The sequence below is a fragment of the Vitis vinifera genome, chromosome 6, assembly GCF_030704535.1.
Source record: "Vitis vinifera cultivar Pinot Noir 40024 chromosome 6, ASM3070453v1".
NCBI classification, from domain to species: Eukaryota; Viridiplantae; Streptophyta; class Magnoliopsida; order Vitales; family Vitaceae; genus Vitis; species Vitis vinifera.
In genome coordinates this window covers 7,601,595-7,618,613 of record NC_081810.1, presented here as the reverse complement: position 1 = coordinate 7,618,613, position 17,019 = coordinate 7,601,595, and the positions used below count along the sequence as shown (strand labels likewise).

The window sequence follows — 17,019 nt, the reverse complement described above, 5'->3', positions numbered from 1 at the left end:
TTACCGTAAATGTGGATTGCGTTACAGACGATCTAGCAATAATGGGTCCCACTTCCGATGATTGTAATTGTGGGAGAATGATTGTGATCGTCGTAGCCGTAGATTTGGGTCCATTGCTAAGTAAAGGGTGGCGATTCGGAAATCGTTCTTCATTTTTTCTTTTTTTCTTTTTTTCTCTTTTTTTTCTTTTTTTTGCTTTTTTAGGTGAAAGAGAAAGTGAATATCGAGAATGAAACCTACAAATATCGTTATTGAACATAAAGACCATTAGATTGTTACGAGACTTTCATTGTTCCGCAACCCTTCCCGTACGATTACTATATATAGAAAACTTATATACTAGGCCATGTTCAAATTTTATTCCATTAATAACGATTAATTTTTCCCCATTGTGACATCTTTTGGTTCAACCAATAAACCTTAGCTTGGTGTCATGATAGAATTTTTTTATTTTTTATTTTTTTTCAAGTACTTCAAATTCACTCTTTCTCGTAAGGCTAATAAGAGTCATTCGTTCTTGGCTGTAAATCAGGGGTTTCTGATTTACAGAGCAAGGGGGCGTTTTTATAGCAAATATGCCTCTGTTTTTATTCAATGCTTCAGAAAACATCAGTAATCGAACATTTCAACAAAAACAAGAATCAAACCGAAAGGAATTAGCAATCAGAAACAGTGTTCTTTTAAATCCAGAACTATAGAAGGAAAAAAAATCCAAAAAAAACAAAACAAAAGGCAAAGGTTATGAGAACTGAAATTTTATAACCTCCCAGAACGAAGGGGAGACCACCAAATGAGTTTAAAAAGGGAAAACAAACAAAGAGTTTAATCAACAAACTACAATAACCTATACACGTGGCAACCTCGCCACTACCAGGAGCAAAATTACCACGATGATCTCTTTTCAGTTAACCAGAACTATTGGATTATATCACCCCCAGATCAAATGGAGATCAGTTGGAGCAGTCTAATCTGCTCGGCGTCAACTACAAAAGAAGGGGTAAGAAAACAAAAAGCCTCCTATGAAAGGAATATTAAGACAATTTGTCCACAATCCTACAAGAAAATTCCGCTGGATTCCATTCCCCGGGTCACCACAGAAGTTTAACTTCGCCCTCAGCACGACGAGGAAATTCCAAAAAATTTCCAGCTCCATTAGAGGGTTTCCCACAATCACCGATTCATGACAACCATAGATCAATAGGAGCCCATTGGTGGCATGCCGAATGGTGGCATTGGAGGCATTCCCATCCCGCCCATTGGTGGTGGAGCAGCAAAACCACCGCCCATCCCTGCACCACCCATTCCTGGCATTGGTGGAGCGGGCAAAGCAAGAGGCAGTAACTGTGCATACATATTCTGCATACAACAAAGAAGCATCAGCATCAACTCCTTGTCTTATATATTATTGAAAATTCAAAGAACAAAATGGTACAAACCAGTGCAGTTTTGGCCAGTCCATGGCATGAACCAAGAGAATTAAATCATTCTAGAAGAAAGCAATAATTACAAAATGGCATGAGAAATTCTCACAACCATACCTGTTGTTTCACAACATCCTTCTCCTCCTCCTCTTTAGCTTTTGTCTCTTTAAGAGCCTCAATTCTGTCCTTGACAAGGTCATCTACTTTGCCCGTGTACTCACGAATAAACTATGAAAAAAAATGAACAGTGGTTGAGAGAAAATGAAGACGATTTGAAAGCCAAATAGAACAAGGGTGAAACAAATAGTTTACCTGTAAGAGATATGGGAAGGCAAAGTCGATCATATTGTTCATCCATGCAAGCTCAAGGACAACGTCTGGCCGAATTAAATCGTAACAGACAAAGAGGCATGATGCAAAACACTCTTTCTTTTTCTGCATACACGTTAAGCAGAAAATGAACACACTTCTCAAGGGTTTAAAAAGATTTATCAAACACATCTAGCATGTGGGCTGGAAGAAAGGTGAAAATAGACAAAATCATTTTGGGAGCAGCACATGCCTAACAAATGATTACCAAATTAAAATTTAGGTTCCGTTGAAAAAAAGCAACCCAGGGAAATTTAAAAGGAAATGAGAAACGGTTCCTGCATCTTGGACAAGTAAAGTCTTGCTCCAGAGTAATAAAAATTAGAAAATTTATGAAGGAACATTCACACTATTTAGCATTTGATGATGATTATCTCAATTTCAGCTTTTATAGACAAGTGTATATGACTCATACCTGCTCAATGAAATAAACAAGCAACTCCTCTGCAAGTTCACGATCCCCAGACTGAGAGCATGTCTCCATCGCATCTTTGTATAGGTTGTCTTTCTTTGACAATGCAATGGATTGTTTCCATCTACCTGCTTTCTTATAAATATAAGCAGCAATACGCCTCATCTCCAGAAGCTCATGTTTCTCAACCTGTCCACACGCATCACTAGATCTTATGTACATGTTCTGCTTATGAAGCCTACCAACATTAACAAAATAAATTCAATCTCTCTCACCTTCTGTGCAAGGCCTATCTGGTCAAAGTTATCATGCATATCTATTGATTCCCGAAGTCTATCATAGTCCTCCTCCTCTACATGAATACCATTTAATGCTTCATTTACCGCAGCCACATTAGTACTCTGAACAGCAACCATATAGGGCTTCACAAGATGAAGGTGACCAGCCTGAAACCCAAAGAGATCATAAGCATAAGATACCATTGACAAAACCATTTTTAAACTTTTAATCATTTGTTCCCACTAAAAGAAGCACACAGCAATATCCATCACATAAAGAGTAAGCAAACATGCAGACCTTTCGCATTATGTCAACAACCCGAGTGTGGTCCACACGAAGAGCAAGCACATTAAGGAGATCATTAATAAGATCAGGATGTTCCTGCAGGTAGAAGTGCACGGCCTTATAGTAGAGCTCCACATTTGCAACTTTGACTGCAACATCTTTGAATTGCATGTGATCCCATGCTTCTGGGGAGTGGTTCATTATGGTGGTTGCAGCATTGTCAAACTCATCATATTGAATATACAGATAAGTAAGCTCCTTCCAGTGCTGCTGCTCATCACACGCTCGTATGAGTTTGGGAATGTTTAGGCGGGTTGAGAATAGTTTAATGTGCTCCATAAGCTTCTCAGGACGATATCTGGCATAAAGGACACCCAACTCAGTAAAGATGCCCATATGTGCACGTTCCAATCCCAATCCACTCTCCATGAGAGATATGAGCTCATTAAAGCATCCCCTGTTCTGGTAATAGTCACTGACTTCTTCCAAATCATCCACCTAGAATCATAAAATATCCAAGATCAAAGAGGATTCAAACAGGACTAGGATTCTAAATAGAGTAACATACTGAGGTTATAAATGAATAGCTAGCTGCATTTTTTTTTAATAATAAAAAAAAAAAAAAAAAAAAAGCAATAAAGAAAGAGAAGACCAGCTACAAGGTTCCCAACCGTTTAATTAGAAATCTTGTTTAGTTTTTTTTGAAAAACCAAAACCATAGGGAATGAGGACAGAGCTACAAAACCCTAACATTCCACTTCCAAATCCATACAAAAAGAGCCAGCAGAAGACTATTATAGAAAAAAAAATGATAAAAGAACCTCCACCTGTATGATGATGTTGAGCCCACATATCTGAGCCAAGCGAAATTCCTCAGCATCAACACAGGCAAAGCAAACTTCCTTCCATGTTTTTGAGCTGTTGGCTTTCCGAGCTGCATCAACTGCACCTTGGAATTGTCTTAGCTTCACAAGCGTACAAGCCAGTTTAGCCCAGTTAGAAATAAATGCAAATATGATCTTTGCTGCCTCATATAAGGCTTCATCATACAAGCGATCACCAACATTTTGGAGATTAGCAACATTAGGCATAAGAATGAACTCCTCAATGTCACCCAGCCTATCAATCTTAGCATATGCATAAATGAGTTCACTGTCGACCTTGGGCTCTTTGGTTTTCTGCCTAACCATCAGGAGATACCTCACCAAGTCATGGTATACATTTGCATTCTCAGCAGCCCGTATGACATCTAAGAATTGGGTGGCATCGTCCGCACGAATAAAGGATTCAATTGCATCACTCACTAGCCCCTCTTTTAGCTGGGCCTTAGCTACCTGGCTCCAGACAGCATCTTCTTCGACACGGAATGCAAACTCTACAGCTCGTTCAATGCTCTGAATGTTATCCAATAGAACATTCACAGCCTGAACATTCAAGTTGAACTTTTTGAAAATGGCAAATGCTTCCTCATACAATTGTGCTTCAACAGCCACATCCCCAACAGCAGGTCCATCAAAGTTGTCTAGTCTATTAATATAATCCATAACTCGTGATGGATCAGCCTTGATAGCTGTAAGGATAAGCAGATTTTGAAGATTGAAGTTTCCACTAAATGCAGAATTCTGAAGCACAATCTTCTCAAGAAGCTCAATAAGCTCATGCGGAAGATCAGCAGTCATAAAAGCTTTAACAGCTGCTGAAACTTGCTCTGGACTCTTGCTTTCAGGCAAAGCAGTAGATACAACTTGATCAATTAGTTGCCTTCTATACTCGTTATCGGGACTAAGAACTTTCTCCCAGAGGTCAGCATCCATCCTTTCCACCACATATCTAATAACAAAAAAAAGGGAAAAAATAATAGGTCAATAAAAATCTGCAGGCTTTATGTGAAGCAAAGACCTCTTAACCATCAGCATGATAAACAAACCTGGCCTGCAGTTTGAACAAAGAGTTTTTATTTGTAACATTGATAAGTTCATCATCACACTGTCCTCTGCGGTAAGCAACAACTGCAAGAGTGGGATCCCTTTTCTCACAATATTTTCCCACAACACGTGAATCATAATATGGGTTAGTAGTGAGAAAATGTTCTGGATTGTTGTTGCTGTCTATGATGATTTTACCCAGAGCATTATGAACATGCACATCCTGGCTACCCTCACTCACAAGATGCTCCAAGAACTGAGTGAGTAAACGGAGACGATTTCTGCAAACAAAACACAAAATGATAAAACGAAAGCAATAAGAATTAAAAATATTAATGGAAACGGTACACAGGTAAAAACAATGCACCTTTTCTCACATTCCTCCACGAGGGGCTCAACAGGAAGAAGAGACCGAACTGAAAGAATGAGACCTTTAATGAAATCTTCAGGGCATTCATCATCTAGAAGTTGCCCAACAACTAGAGGAGCATTTCCCGGATTTACCTATCAATTAAAGACAAAAGAAAATACATGGTTCATCTTCTGCAGACATGGACTCAGTGCAATTAAAATAATGAAACATCTTCATTTGGAAAAATAAATAAATAAATAAATAACTCCTTACAGTAATTGTACCTTTTGAACATAACCTTCAATATACCGGAGCATATTATTAGTATATAAGTAATGGGTGAGATCTGGAACAAAACCAAAACGATCACAGACATTAATCAGTGGGCGTGCATCAGGAAGCTTGGTTTCCATCAGAAAATTCTTTGTCTTCTCGGCATCATAAAAGTTTGATTCCCGAGTCACACGTTCGACCTCCTTAATTTGTCCAGTTTTAGCAGCTGCCTCAATGTATTTGAAGTGGATATCAGGGTCCTCGCTGTCTCAAAATGAAGGTGAAAAATAAGAAAATATACAAAAAATGCTTAAAATTAAAGTCAGTTTTTTCTTTTATTAAAAGAAATACCTGGAGCTCAAATATGACCCCAAGAAAAAGTATAATCCTTCATAAGACTTGAACTGCTCAAACAGTTTTATACATGCCTCAACACCCAACTGTTCAGAATACTCCTTGGCAGTCTGCACAAATGACTTAGTGAGCCACAATTTTTTATGAATGTGGAATAATCAATAATCACATATACAAAACACTATTTTACCTGCACAATTATCTGAAGATTGGCACGAAGATTGACAAGTAGAAGGTCTTTCATACACTCAAGAGCCCATTCTCTTGAAAGAGTTCCAAAGAACTCAACAAGAGCCTGAAATATACCATATAGTTAGAAAAAAATACTACATTCAAATAGAACAAGTTATGTAACACTTTGAGCATCTAACCTGTGGCTCAATGGCATGTGTGTTCACAATGACACGTTTGATATCGGGCAATTCAGTATAATGCTGCATAAGAGATGAATCATTTAATCCAAGAAACAATCAAAGGTCTGTGAAATAAAGTTCATCAATCAGATAGTGAGAAACCATTATACCTGAAGGGCTCGCACATAAAGACCAGCTTTTTCACAGAGCTGTGCAATACGTGGGCGATCATAGTGACTAAACATACCATTAGCTAATATAGCATCTGCGACATTTGGAAATGTAACCAGATTGATTTCCAAAACCTGAATAGAGCAGAATTATTAGGAAGCAGAACTAAAGAAACTATATAAAAATTCATTTAGGAAAAAAAAATAGATCGACCTTAGATTGAAGGAACCCATGCTCAGGTAAATTTGGCTTCAGTACGTCCAACAAAAAGGCTGTTGCTTCACGAATCAGATTCCTCTGGACAATAACAGAAAACCCAAAATGCCACAGAATATGGAGTATTAATTCTAGTTCATGCTAACAAGGAAAAAAAAAACCCTTCTAGGCAGGTGATTTGAATATGATGAGACACACAGACAAGAAAGGTGTAAATAATGCTTCAAAGTTCAGAGCTATTAAACTGTATGTGACACACATACAGTCTAGGCAGGTGATTTGAATATGATGAGACACACGGATAAGAAAGGTGCAAATAATGCTTCAAAGTTCAGATCCATTAGACTGTATGTTTTCCAAAGGATGAAATTGGTGACTTTTGTACCTAAACTTGACAACATAAAAAGGAAAACATTCATTCAACCTGAAGGAATAGATCTGTTATTGTGTTGTAATCAACTGGGCAACCTCCTTCCATTTGAGACATCATTAAAGCAAAATTAACTGCCCCCTGCCATCCAAAAAATGTGAATTATCCTCCATCAGCAAGTGATTTCAACTGGAGTCCAACTTCAGAAGAATGGAGTGTATGAGAAGAGACAAGCAATCCACAAGAATCAGAACCAGTTTATAAACAGGTATTTGAAATCTTAAAAAAACCCAGTCTTATTTCCATGCCAAAGCCTGCGGAACCACTCATGATGGACAAAAGGCACTAGTAGACAAGAAAACATTGCCTCGAGCATTAATCTTAATAAGAATGCAAATACCTGGGGATCTGACCGCAAAATTGTTTGGAGTAGGAACAAATAATCAGGCGTATAGCCAACCTGCATAGATGAAAAAATCAGAAGTACAAAGACCATTCAAAGAATAGCAATAAAAAATAATGATAAGGGCATAGATAGTATATGCATTGTGCTATATAATATGATAAAATTCCCAAACTACTATGATTTAGTAATAGATTTTGACAGAAAATAATCTTAAAAAGATTTAGGTAATTGAAAGAATACAAAATATATATACCTGCTTGGAGTATATTAGAATTTTATCGAACTCCCTCCTCTCAGCAAATGCTGCAACAACTTTTGGAGTGGCCCTAGCTTTGATATATATTTTCAGTGCAAGGTCATTATCCACCGTCTACAATGTTAGCAATTACAACATCAGAAAGACCAAAAGGAAGGGAAACACAAATCAAACAGAGCATGAAAAAACTATTAGACCATACTCCTTTCCAAGTAGGACAGATTTGAATTGAACAATTATTGCACAAGAAAGGAGTAGATTAAGGACAGGGTTTTTTGGTAAAACAATCCAACACCAAAAACAAAGCACAAAGATCGACCTAAAATTTCAAACTGACCAAGATTTCATAATCAAACCTTAACAAGATCTCCAAGCTCCTCACTGCATTCAAGCTTGTCCTCTGCCAACCAATTCTCTAAGAGATTCTTTTTATTCTGATTTACAACAAGGCGTGACAATTCCAGTGATTCGAAAGCATTGAGTTTTCCTCTGGTTAACAGAGTACCAAAGTACTGCAACAGAGGTGGTGTCTGTCCAGATTGCACAGGGACACTCTGCAAAAAATGAACAAAAACAGATGACAATCTTGTGTTTTCCCAATTTATTATAAATAAGTAAAAATGATAGCAAACTCTTCAATTCTCATAAAGCATCCTGCCCTGAAATTAAATGAGAACATAAGTTCAACTTCATAAGGAAGCATCTGAGAATTGTCAGATATTAAGAAAATACATAAACAAGCCAACCAAATGATATACCTGAAATTTGGCAACAGTATCAGGAGTACGCAGGAGTCCCTGTGGAGATTCTGCAGCAAGCTCCGCAGCTTCCTTATACTTTGTCTGAGCAAACAGTTCTTGGAACCGCTGGACAACCTGAGAAATAACCAAGATCACAAATGAGCAGGTTTTTAATATGCAATGAAACTCACTGCAATTCTAGAGGCCTTCCTAGAAAATGGACCAAAATTGTAAATTACACCAGCAACTTTTGTATGTATATGAACATTCAGAAGGTAAACTGACCTTCATAATACACCAAATGAAATATCAAGAACTTCAATTCCATCTAAAGTTAAAACGTTCACTTGGCCTGTGGCTAACATTCGATACTCAATTACTAATGATTTGTTCCAGTGAAAGCAGCGTTATAAAGCCCTTAACAGTGTACAATGTGTTTCTGAAATGAGCCATTGAGTCATCTATTCCTCCACTAGTCAGCTATAATAGAGTTACATAACAGATTTTTATAGATGTTGCTCTGGCATGGTACCCCATAGAGAGGTAGCAGATATTTTGGTCAATGTTTTTCATAGATTTAGCGGCAAAGACAGGAATAAGGCTATTTGGCATGTCACAATTCTTTCTTTACTATGAATGACTTGGTTGGAGAGATGTTATATTCTTTGAGGATAGATGGAGGACTTCAGAGTGAGTTTAGGGATGCTTTCATACCCTACTAGAACAACTTGCTAAAGAATTCCCAGGCAGCTCACTGAATGTAGTAATTTTGGATCCAGAACCTGCTTGCTCTGAGAAGAGGAGGTTCGCATTATGAGTGGGTTCCTACCACCTCAGACTGATTGAAGTTCCATTTTGATGGACGTTCTCAGGGGCATCCTTGAACATGAATAAAATGAGTTTTCAAGATCATAAAGGTGTAGTTGTTAGAGCTTTCTTAATATCAACTGGAATGGTATCAGCTATAGAGGCTGAGGCACACCTTTGCAAGAAGGCTTGACTCAGGCTTACTCCTTGGGTTTCCGCAAGTTTTCCTGTAGCAGGTGATTCAGTGATAGTTTTATTTCTTGGGTTTAGGTTTGGAACATTTGCTGTTGAGAGAGAAGTGGATACAGATGGTGTTGCAAACCACATGTATGGATTTACCTTCCAATTTTGTTTTTAATCTTTTTGATGCAACAGTTGCAAATTTAACATGAGGTGGCTAAGTTAACTTGTGATATACCAAGTTATAACTCAAAAACATGGAGAACTATATACAATTTTTAACAATCAAAAAACATGGTTTAGTTTAGTATTTGTTTTCAAACTCTACCAAACTGAGTTGAATCCATGGCAAAATTGTGAGTTAATTTGTCAAATTTTATAACAGTGTGTTTCTGGCTATATCTGTAGGAGGTCAGCCATGCTAGATGGTGAAGTATCAATAGTTTGAGAGGAGAGTTAAGTAGGAGTGAGAGGCAAAAGAGGATTGGAGAAAGTGATGTGGAAACCAGAAGAGAACCCAGGAGATCAACAAAATCCTTCTCCTTTTGTTTGGCAGAAAATAAAGTCTTTTTATAATGCTCCAAATCACATTAATGTATTAATGATGTTTTTTGTGTCTTAAGAATGAGGAGACCATAGACCATCTCCTTCTTCATTGTTCAAGAACAAGGGTCTTATGGGATCTTCTTTTTACTATTTTGGGGGTATCTTGGGTGTTGCCTTGTTCTGTTAAGGAAACCCTTCTAAGTTGGCATGGTTCTTTTGTGGGCAAAAAGCGTAAGAAGGTGTGGAGAGCGGCTCCTCTGCATATTTTTTGGACGGTTTGGAAGGCGAGGAATTGTTTGGCTTTCAAGGATGATATGGTGTCAATTCAAAGATTGAAATACTCCTTTATTTTTTCTCTTTGGGCTGAAACAAAATTGTTTATAATTGATTGCCCCTTAACTATAGCTAATTTTATTGATTGGATGGGCGCTAATTAGGATTGTATGTTGGGACTTTATGTTCTCTTAGCTTTTTCTTGATGGAGGGTGTATAGGTTTGTATTTCTTGAGTCGCCTTCTTGGTGTCTCGTTTTTTAATAGAATACCTTTTACCTATCAAAAAAAAAAAAAATGATGATATGGAAGCTTTTGAAGATAACACATGTCAAAAAGGCATAATGGTCAAACCCTCCCTCTCATTCCAAGTGAGATGATTCAATGTATGTTAATCCAACCTCAACAAACCCCCTATTATAGCCACCAAACTAAGACCCTCAAACCAATCGAAAGTATTCATTGATGAGAAGACCAATTCTACTATTGAGATGCACAAAGTCCATTTTGGACCCCCCAGGCTCTACTCCCGACTCAGATAAGCATATTAGCATCAGGATGTTGTGTCAAGAATGACACCTTTGAGGGGGATATAAGAGATCATTTGATCACAAGTATTTTAGAGGAAATTTCCTTCTTATAATATGAGGGATTCAGAGGGAAACAATCACCCTTGTAGTGCCATCTTTAAGGAAAGACCAGGTATGTGCAGGATATATGTTCTATGGGCATCCGAGCAACTTAGGTATATGTTTGGAGATACATGTCTATGTTTGCAATACTATGACATAGGAGCTATGAAGGGCAAGGTGCGCAACATGTCACGTAAGTGGAGAGTGGTCTTGAGCATGAACTACAATGTACTAAGACACATGGCATTCTATAACCAGCTGTGTCATGATGAAGCTTACATGATGTATATTAGACATGTGGTACACTATGATTGATCAATGTGGATTTTACAAAATAGGACATCAACATGATGATTTTTAATATAAGAAATCAAAATAATGGTTAAATTTACCAGGTTTTCTGCACCAGGAAGGTTTCCTCTTTTGGCAAGATTAACGGCAAGCTCCAAGTTATTCAACTGCAAAACATCAAATAACATTTTAAAAAACAAAGTTTTTTTTTTCCTCCAGTAATCAAAGAAAGAGGAGGAAAAACAAATTGTACCTGGCCACTAACAAAAGGCACAATTGTTGCTTCATTTACAGTAGCAAGCAAAACCTGCCCTCGCCTATTAATGGCATAAAAACCTCCAATTGAGGAAGCTTCTGCTGTCAAAAATATCGGGTCTGGACTAATTCGGTTTCTGTAAACTGCACTAGCCGTCTCTAGGTCATACACGAATAGAAGTCCAAGCTTTGTTATCACATATATCAAACCATACTTTTGGGATACCTGTCACATAAAACATTAGGAGCTTAGACGGTAGTTAACCTATCTAGAACCTGATAATGAAGAAGAATGCTGTATTTATACCTGCATTGACACAGGAAAGTCATCTGCAAAATCCGGAGGAAAGAACAGATCTGCTTGTTTCTTAGTGAATCCAGGTTTGCCTGATCAAAAGTTCCAAAATATCAGTACCAGAAAGATTTCACTTAAACCACAAGATGATGGAAGATGACAAAAGAAGAGTCCAACTTTAAGAGGTACTTGCAAGTGGGATACTTGTAGTCCAGAAAGAATGGAAAGCATGCCCATGGCAACCCAACAAAAAATATGAAGATAAGAAAATATAAATGTTACCCCTCAATTGAACTATGCATGTACATGGAAGGGGATTTTTGTATATTTTTCATGTAGGCATGCAGGAAAATGGGAAATATGACAGAGAAGGTAAAGTGAACCTGGCTGGGCCCCAAGTTCAATAACATGTAGCTTTGATGTAATTTGTCCAGCATTGGTGGTCTTTGAGGCAAAACATATTAGCGTTGAGGGATTCTCATTCCCCAATACCTGTTTAGAACATTGAAATAAATATCAAACTACAGTTTGAATAGCAAAACAAACCATATATTCAAAATTAGAACCATGAAAATGAAAACTGGAGAGAAGGAAAGAATCTCACTTTAAATGAGGCAAATGATGCAGCATGTGCTTCAAGGGCCTGACTACGTTGCTGATCCACTGAGAAAAGTTGCATATTCCCTTTGACGAGTTGTGGCCTCTACAACCACAATTTTAAGATGGAACATATATCATTGTTAAAAAATCAATTTTACGCTGTTGTTAGGCTACATGCAATGCTCATTGAAAAAGCAGGTCCTATGCATCTAAATGCTCCACCCACAATAGTTTAACAGTGGCAGAAATTTACAGGAGTACACTATGTATGACATGAGAATTTTAAAATTCATTGTAGCAGCAGACTTGATAGGGAATGGGGGACAAAATGCCGAAATAATGATATGTGACTGTTATTAGGGGCACGCACAATCATCGAATTGTTCATTTAAATGATTATGTATCACATCAAAATCTTGACAAAATAAGAAAGAATCAAACCATTCAAAAAGAGAAGAATTTATTGGAAGACAGTATGCTATTTCCTGCTATCATGTGTTATAAGGAAATAGTGTGAAAACTTGGTACAGCTACTCAGAAACAGCACTACTTCAATTATCTTTTACCGATATTTCCAAAACTCTGCATAAAAAGAGCATACATATTTATGCTATTCAATACAGGGATATGTAAAAAATGTTTATCATATATCAATACAGACATGGCCGGTGTGCAACTGTGCATTTCCAATTTCTTTGAGTCACAATATCAAGCATCCCATATCCATGCTCAGGCATTTACACTCAACAATTATATCCTTGTTTATAGCTAAAATGTAGACTTTTTTTTTGTGGATAGTCATAGCTAAAATGCAGACTTATATTCAATTAATAGTTTGATCTAACAAATGTATACAAAGTAGCAAGACAGAAGTCATAAAAGTCTTTGAAATAGGGGTAAAAATTGCACAAAGCGTACCTCAGGTGAACCAGGTGCAATCCCAATCAAAACCAACCACTTTTCAGAAGGATCGCAACGATAGTTGATTATTTGATTATTTACCAGATTTGCAGTTCGCTCAAACATCTTCACAGGCTCAGAATCACCTACACATAAGATGCAATGAGAACATTAAATGCCAAACAAATTAAAAATAAAAATACTACAAAAGCTTATTCTTGAAATATTGACTAACAAATAAAGCAATAAAATTCCATATGTAAAATAAAGAAAGCAAAATGTTGATTCAGGGAGTTATAGAGGTTCCCTGCCTTCAATGGACCAATGAAATACTGATGTTTGTGTAACCAGGCCCAGCATCTTAGGGGTAATCCACTTCCAAAAGACAACCTATCCAAACAGCAAGGAACAGGAGTGAGCAGAACTTAGTCAAGATTAAAAAATAATAATAATAGAAAAGTACATTCAATCTATTGAAAGCATTTAAGGAGGGCAGGTCATCACCTGCTCAGGCATCTGATGTGATTTCATCTTTGCTTTCATTTCAATGTTGAATATTTGTAAATGATCCTGAGTAGTTCCAGGGAGTTGAGCTTCAAATTGAATTTCAAAATTCATCAGCCAGGTAGTATGCATAAGCATTAAAACCCTCATAATGCAACAAATTGATGCAATTACTAAATTATAACATTATACACCAACTCTGCTTTAAAACCACTAATCACAGTTTTCTTATTTTTTCTTATAAGCACATAAGAGTATGTATATATATGACTATAAAAAGGATGCCAAGCTAAAGTGGCAAATACAATATATCGGATGTATACAAATGAGAAACAAAAAAATCAGCTATAGTAATTACAAAACCACTTTAAGAAGAAGAGCTCACTCAGTCTATAAAATATAATAAAGAGGTTGGGCCTTCCTACCCGTCTCCTAAAAGGAACCCTTGAGACCACGTATACATATTAGTTATGAGGGAATCCTTGAGGGATTGGATAGTGCGTTGTTCTCCTTCAAAAGTTCTTTGATTTCACTCCTTCCAAATTATCCATAAAAGGCAAAGAGGGGTTGTTCTCCAAACCTTCCCCCTTTTCCTACCCATAAAGCTACCATGTCATCCCTCCAACAAATCCTTAATAGAAAAGAAAGAACCCACGAAATGCCAATGGAGAAGAGAGTCATAACTCTCTAGCTACCCCACAATGGATCAGAAGATAATCCACCGATTCATCCACATCTTTATACATACAACAAAAACCTGTCAAAACCCATCCTCTCCTCTTGAGCTGCTCCATAGCCAGGATCTGGCCCCAAGTCGCTTCCCAAGCAAAAAAACCCACTTTAGTGGGAGCCCAAAAATCCCAAATTATCTTTGAAGGGAAAGTCACTTCACCCCCATCTTCCAATGCATTGTAGAAAGACCTTATGAAGAACACCTCATTCTTGCTAGCTTTCCAAACCATTTTATCCTCCTCTTCTCTAAATCTACCAAACTCACTAAGTTTTAGAAAAAAAAAATTTATTTACAACATCCCATTCCCAATCATGAAAGTTTCTTGAAAAGCAAGGGCTCCAAGTGACCATTCCTCATTCTACCTCCTGAACATCATCCACCCATGCCTCCTTAGCAATAGCAAAAGTGAATAAAGAAGGAAAAGTATCCTTCAAGAGCATATCATCGCACCACACATCATGCCAAAATTTGATTCTTCTTCCATTGCCCACCTCAAATCCTGTTTTTGCTTTAAAAGTTCCCCATACTTTTCTAATTGACTTCCACAATCCAACTCCATGGGCTTCTCTCCCTTCTCGAGAGCACCAACCTCCCGGTTCTTCACCAAATTTTCCAGAAAAAGTTTTCTCTGTAGCATGTCCCTTTATGAGGTAAATCTCGGACACCATTTACCCAAGCTTTGTTGATAGTGAATAGTAAAACCACTAATCACAGTTACAGCAGACATGGAACCACATCAAACTTGTTGCCTGAATTCAATGTCACAACCAAACACCAAACTTGCAACAATACAAATCAGGAAGTGACCATGAAGCCATAAAAAACAACAGATAAAATTACAAATTTACACCTCATACCTAGCCAAAACATACACCAAACAGAAAAACACAAATAGCAAACTGTAGACATGAGGCAAGTAAACAGCTTCCCAAGTGGACTTTGATCACGTTTAAGAGGTAAGGGTCGACGCATGCATTTCTGATAAGATTCCAGAACAAATGCTAAACAGAGTGATGATAACGTTCCATATGTCAAATCCAGAAACAAAACAAGGTGAAATGCCAATATATGCCACTTCAGAAACATGATTTGAAGCTCATCACATGGGACCAAAAAAGGAACCGCAAATGATGAGAATTGACAAGGATTTCTCTACGATGGACTGATATAAACATTAAGGGCATACCTTCAGTACTCAAAAACTATGAATGCAAGTAAGAATCCCTACCTTTGAGAGCAAGAATTCTGGAATTGGGGTTCATCAAAGCCGAATCTGCAGTGATAGGCCTCCGCAAAGGCTGCATAGGCATACTCATGTCGATGATAACAACACTGTTCTGCGGCGCCGTCTCCCTAACACAAATATACTTATCCGACTCCATGGTCACATGCGTAAATGTCATGAATTGCGGACTAATTCCGATACTAGACAACTGCAATTCCACCGAACCAAACAGAACAATCAACACCAAAATTATCCACTAAAAAACAACTAACTCAACAATGATCTGTAACACAGATCCAGAACAATCCAAGATCTACTACGAACTGAAGTGAATTTAAACAATAACGAACAAATCGAGCTCCAGAACTTACCGTCAAGGCCTCCTTCATGCTGATTGGAGCATTTGCGGCCGCCATGGTGACCTGGATCGGAGCTCCAACACAAGAGACCGACCGAAGATCAAAGCCCTAAGCGCTTCGGTTTTCACCACTACGCGATCTGAAGCAACGACCAGAGATAGAAAGTCAATAAAGAGAGTGATATCGGAGAACAGATCGCCGGCGGTGGTGCCGGCGGTCAAAGTCTGGTCTCACAGGAAGAAAGAGATCTGGAGATCTTAAGGACACAGGAGAAAAATATCGAAAGTGAAGAGGGTCGTCTCTTCCCCAGCCTATTTTTACTTGCTTGCGTTCACTCCATGAAATTAGTGAATCCCTATGTTGTACCTTTCCGATTGAATGCGTTTAATTTACCTGATTGCCCTTCTTAATCTACCCATCCTGCTTGATTCTCAAGGAAAGTCTAGTGCTAATAACGACTTATTTCTACACTGCACGAAGCCGCTTGTACCTTTGAGGAAGACACGTGGCTCGCATAAGAGATTCTAGATTTTGACTGCAGCACACACGCTGTGAGTTTTTATAGTGCGTGGGTCCATATGGGCCGGATGTGTAAAAAAAGGCCCATTGGGCTATGAATAGGATTATCATTAATTTGTTGTCCTTTTTTTTATAAGGTGACGTTGTTTTTATTAAGGCTACTTTTTCGAAAAAATGGAGAGAAAATACGAAAGAAATAAAATAAATAAGAAAAATGAAATAAAATAAAAATTAAAAATTAAAAATTAAATATAAATATAAATATAAATAAATTATTTTTATATACTTCTTTAAATTTATTTCACTCATTTTTCTTAATTATATAAAGATTAAATAATTTTAAAATACATATATTTTTAATTAATTTTAATTATATTTTATTTTCTTTCATACTAAAATCAATTATAAGAAAATTATTTTTCTTTTTTTTAATATTTTTTGAAAATCAAACATGACCTAAAAATTTGAATGTTGTTGTTTTTATTTAAATTTTGAATACAATTTTAATAAAAATTAATGTAAAAAATGTCATTACACATCCAATTCTAAATAAAATTTTAAATTTTTTTTTACAAAAACAAATGTTTGTAAACTTTTTTTTTTCTTCTAAAGGATAAAAAAAATAATATCATAACATTACTATATAAAATAGAAGCAAACTTTAAAAAAAAATTGAATTTTCATTTTAAGATTTTTATAATCATAAGAAATCTTAATAA

The 17,019-nt window shown here is 37.0% G+C and overlaps 1 protein-coding gene across 1 annotated transcript; it reads right to left on the bottom strand.

Annotated features, from left to right (window-relative positions):
- Window positions 1-739: 739 nt before the first annotated feature.
- On the bottom strand, window positions 740-16,156 carry LOC100251869 (clathrin heavy chain 2). Its single transcript, XM_002276819.4, has 30 exons — window positions 15,794-16,156; window positions 15,426-15,630; window positions 13,465-13,553; window positions 13,272-13,350; window positions 12,979-13,106; window positions 12,065-12,163; window positions 11,844-11,952; window positions 11,473-11,552; window positions 11,164-11,391; window positions 11,012-11,077; window positions 8,201-8,317; window positions 7,799-7,996; window positions 7,440-7,556; window positions 7,181-7,240; window positions 6,835-6,921; window positions 6,408-6,491; window positions 6,194-6,328; window positions 6,042-6,104; window positions 5,861-5,965; window positions 5,668-5,780; window positions 5,328-5,580; window positions 5,059-5,195; window positions 4,694-4,972; window positions 3,594-4,596; window positions 2,779-3,264; window positions 2,478-2,648; window positions 2,206-2,391; window positions 1,734-1,856; window positions 1,539-1,649; window positions 740-1,356 (listed from the first exon to the last, which is right to left on the bottom strand). The coding sequence occupies exons 1-30, from the start codon at window positions 15,836-15,838 to the stop codon at window positions 1,195-1,197; spliced, it is 5,118 nt and encodes a 1,705-aa protein (XP_002276855.1). The 5' UTR covers window positions 15,839-16,156; the 3' UTR covers window positions 740-1,194.
- Window positions 16,157-17,019: the final 863 nt, after the last annotated feature.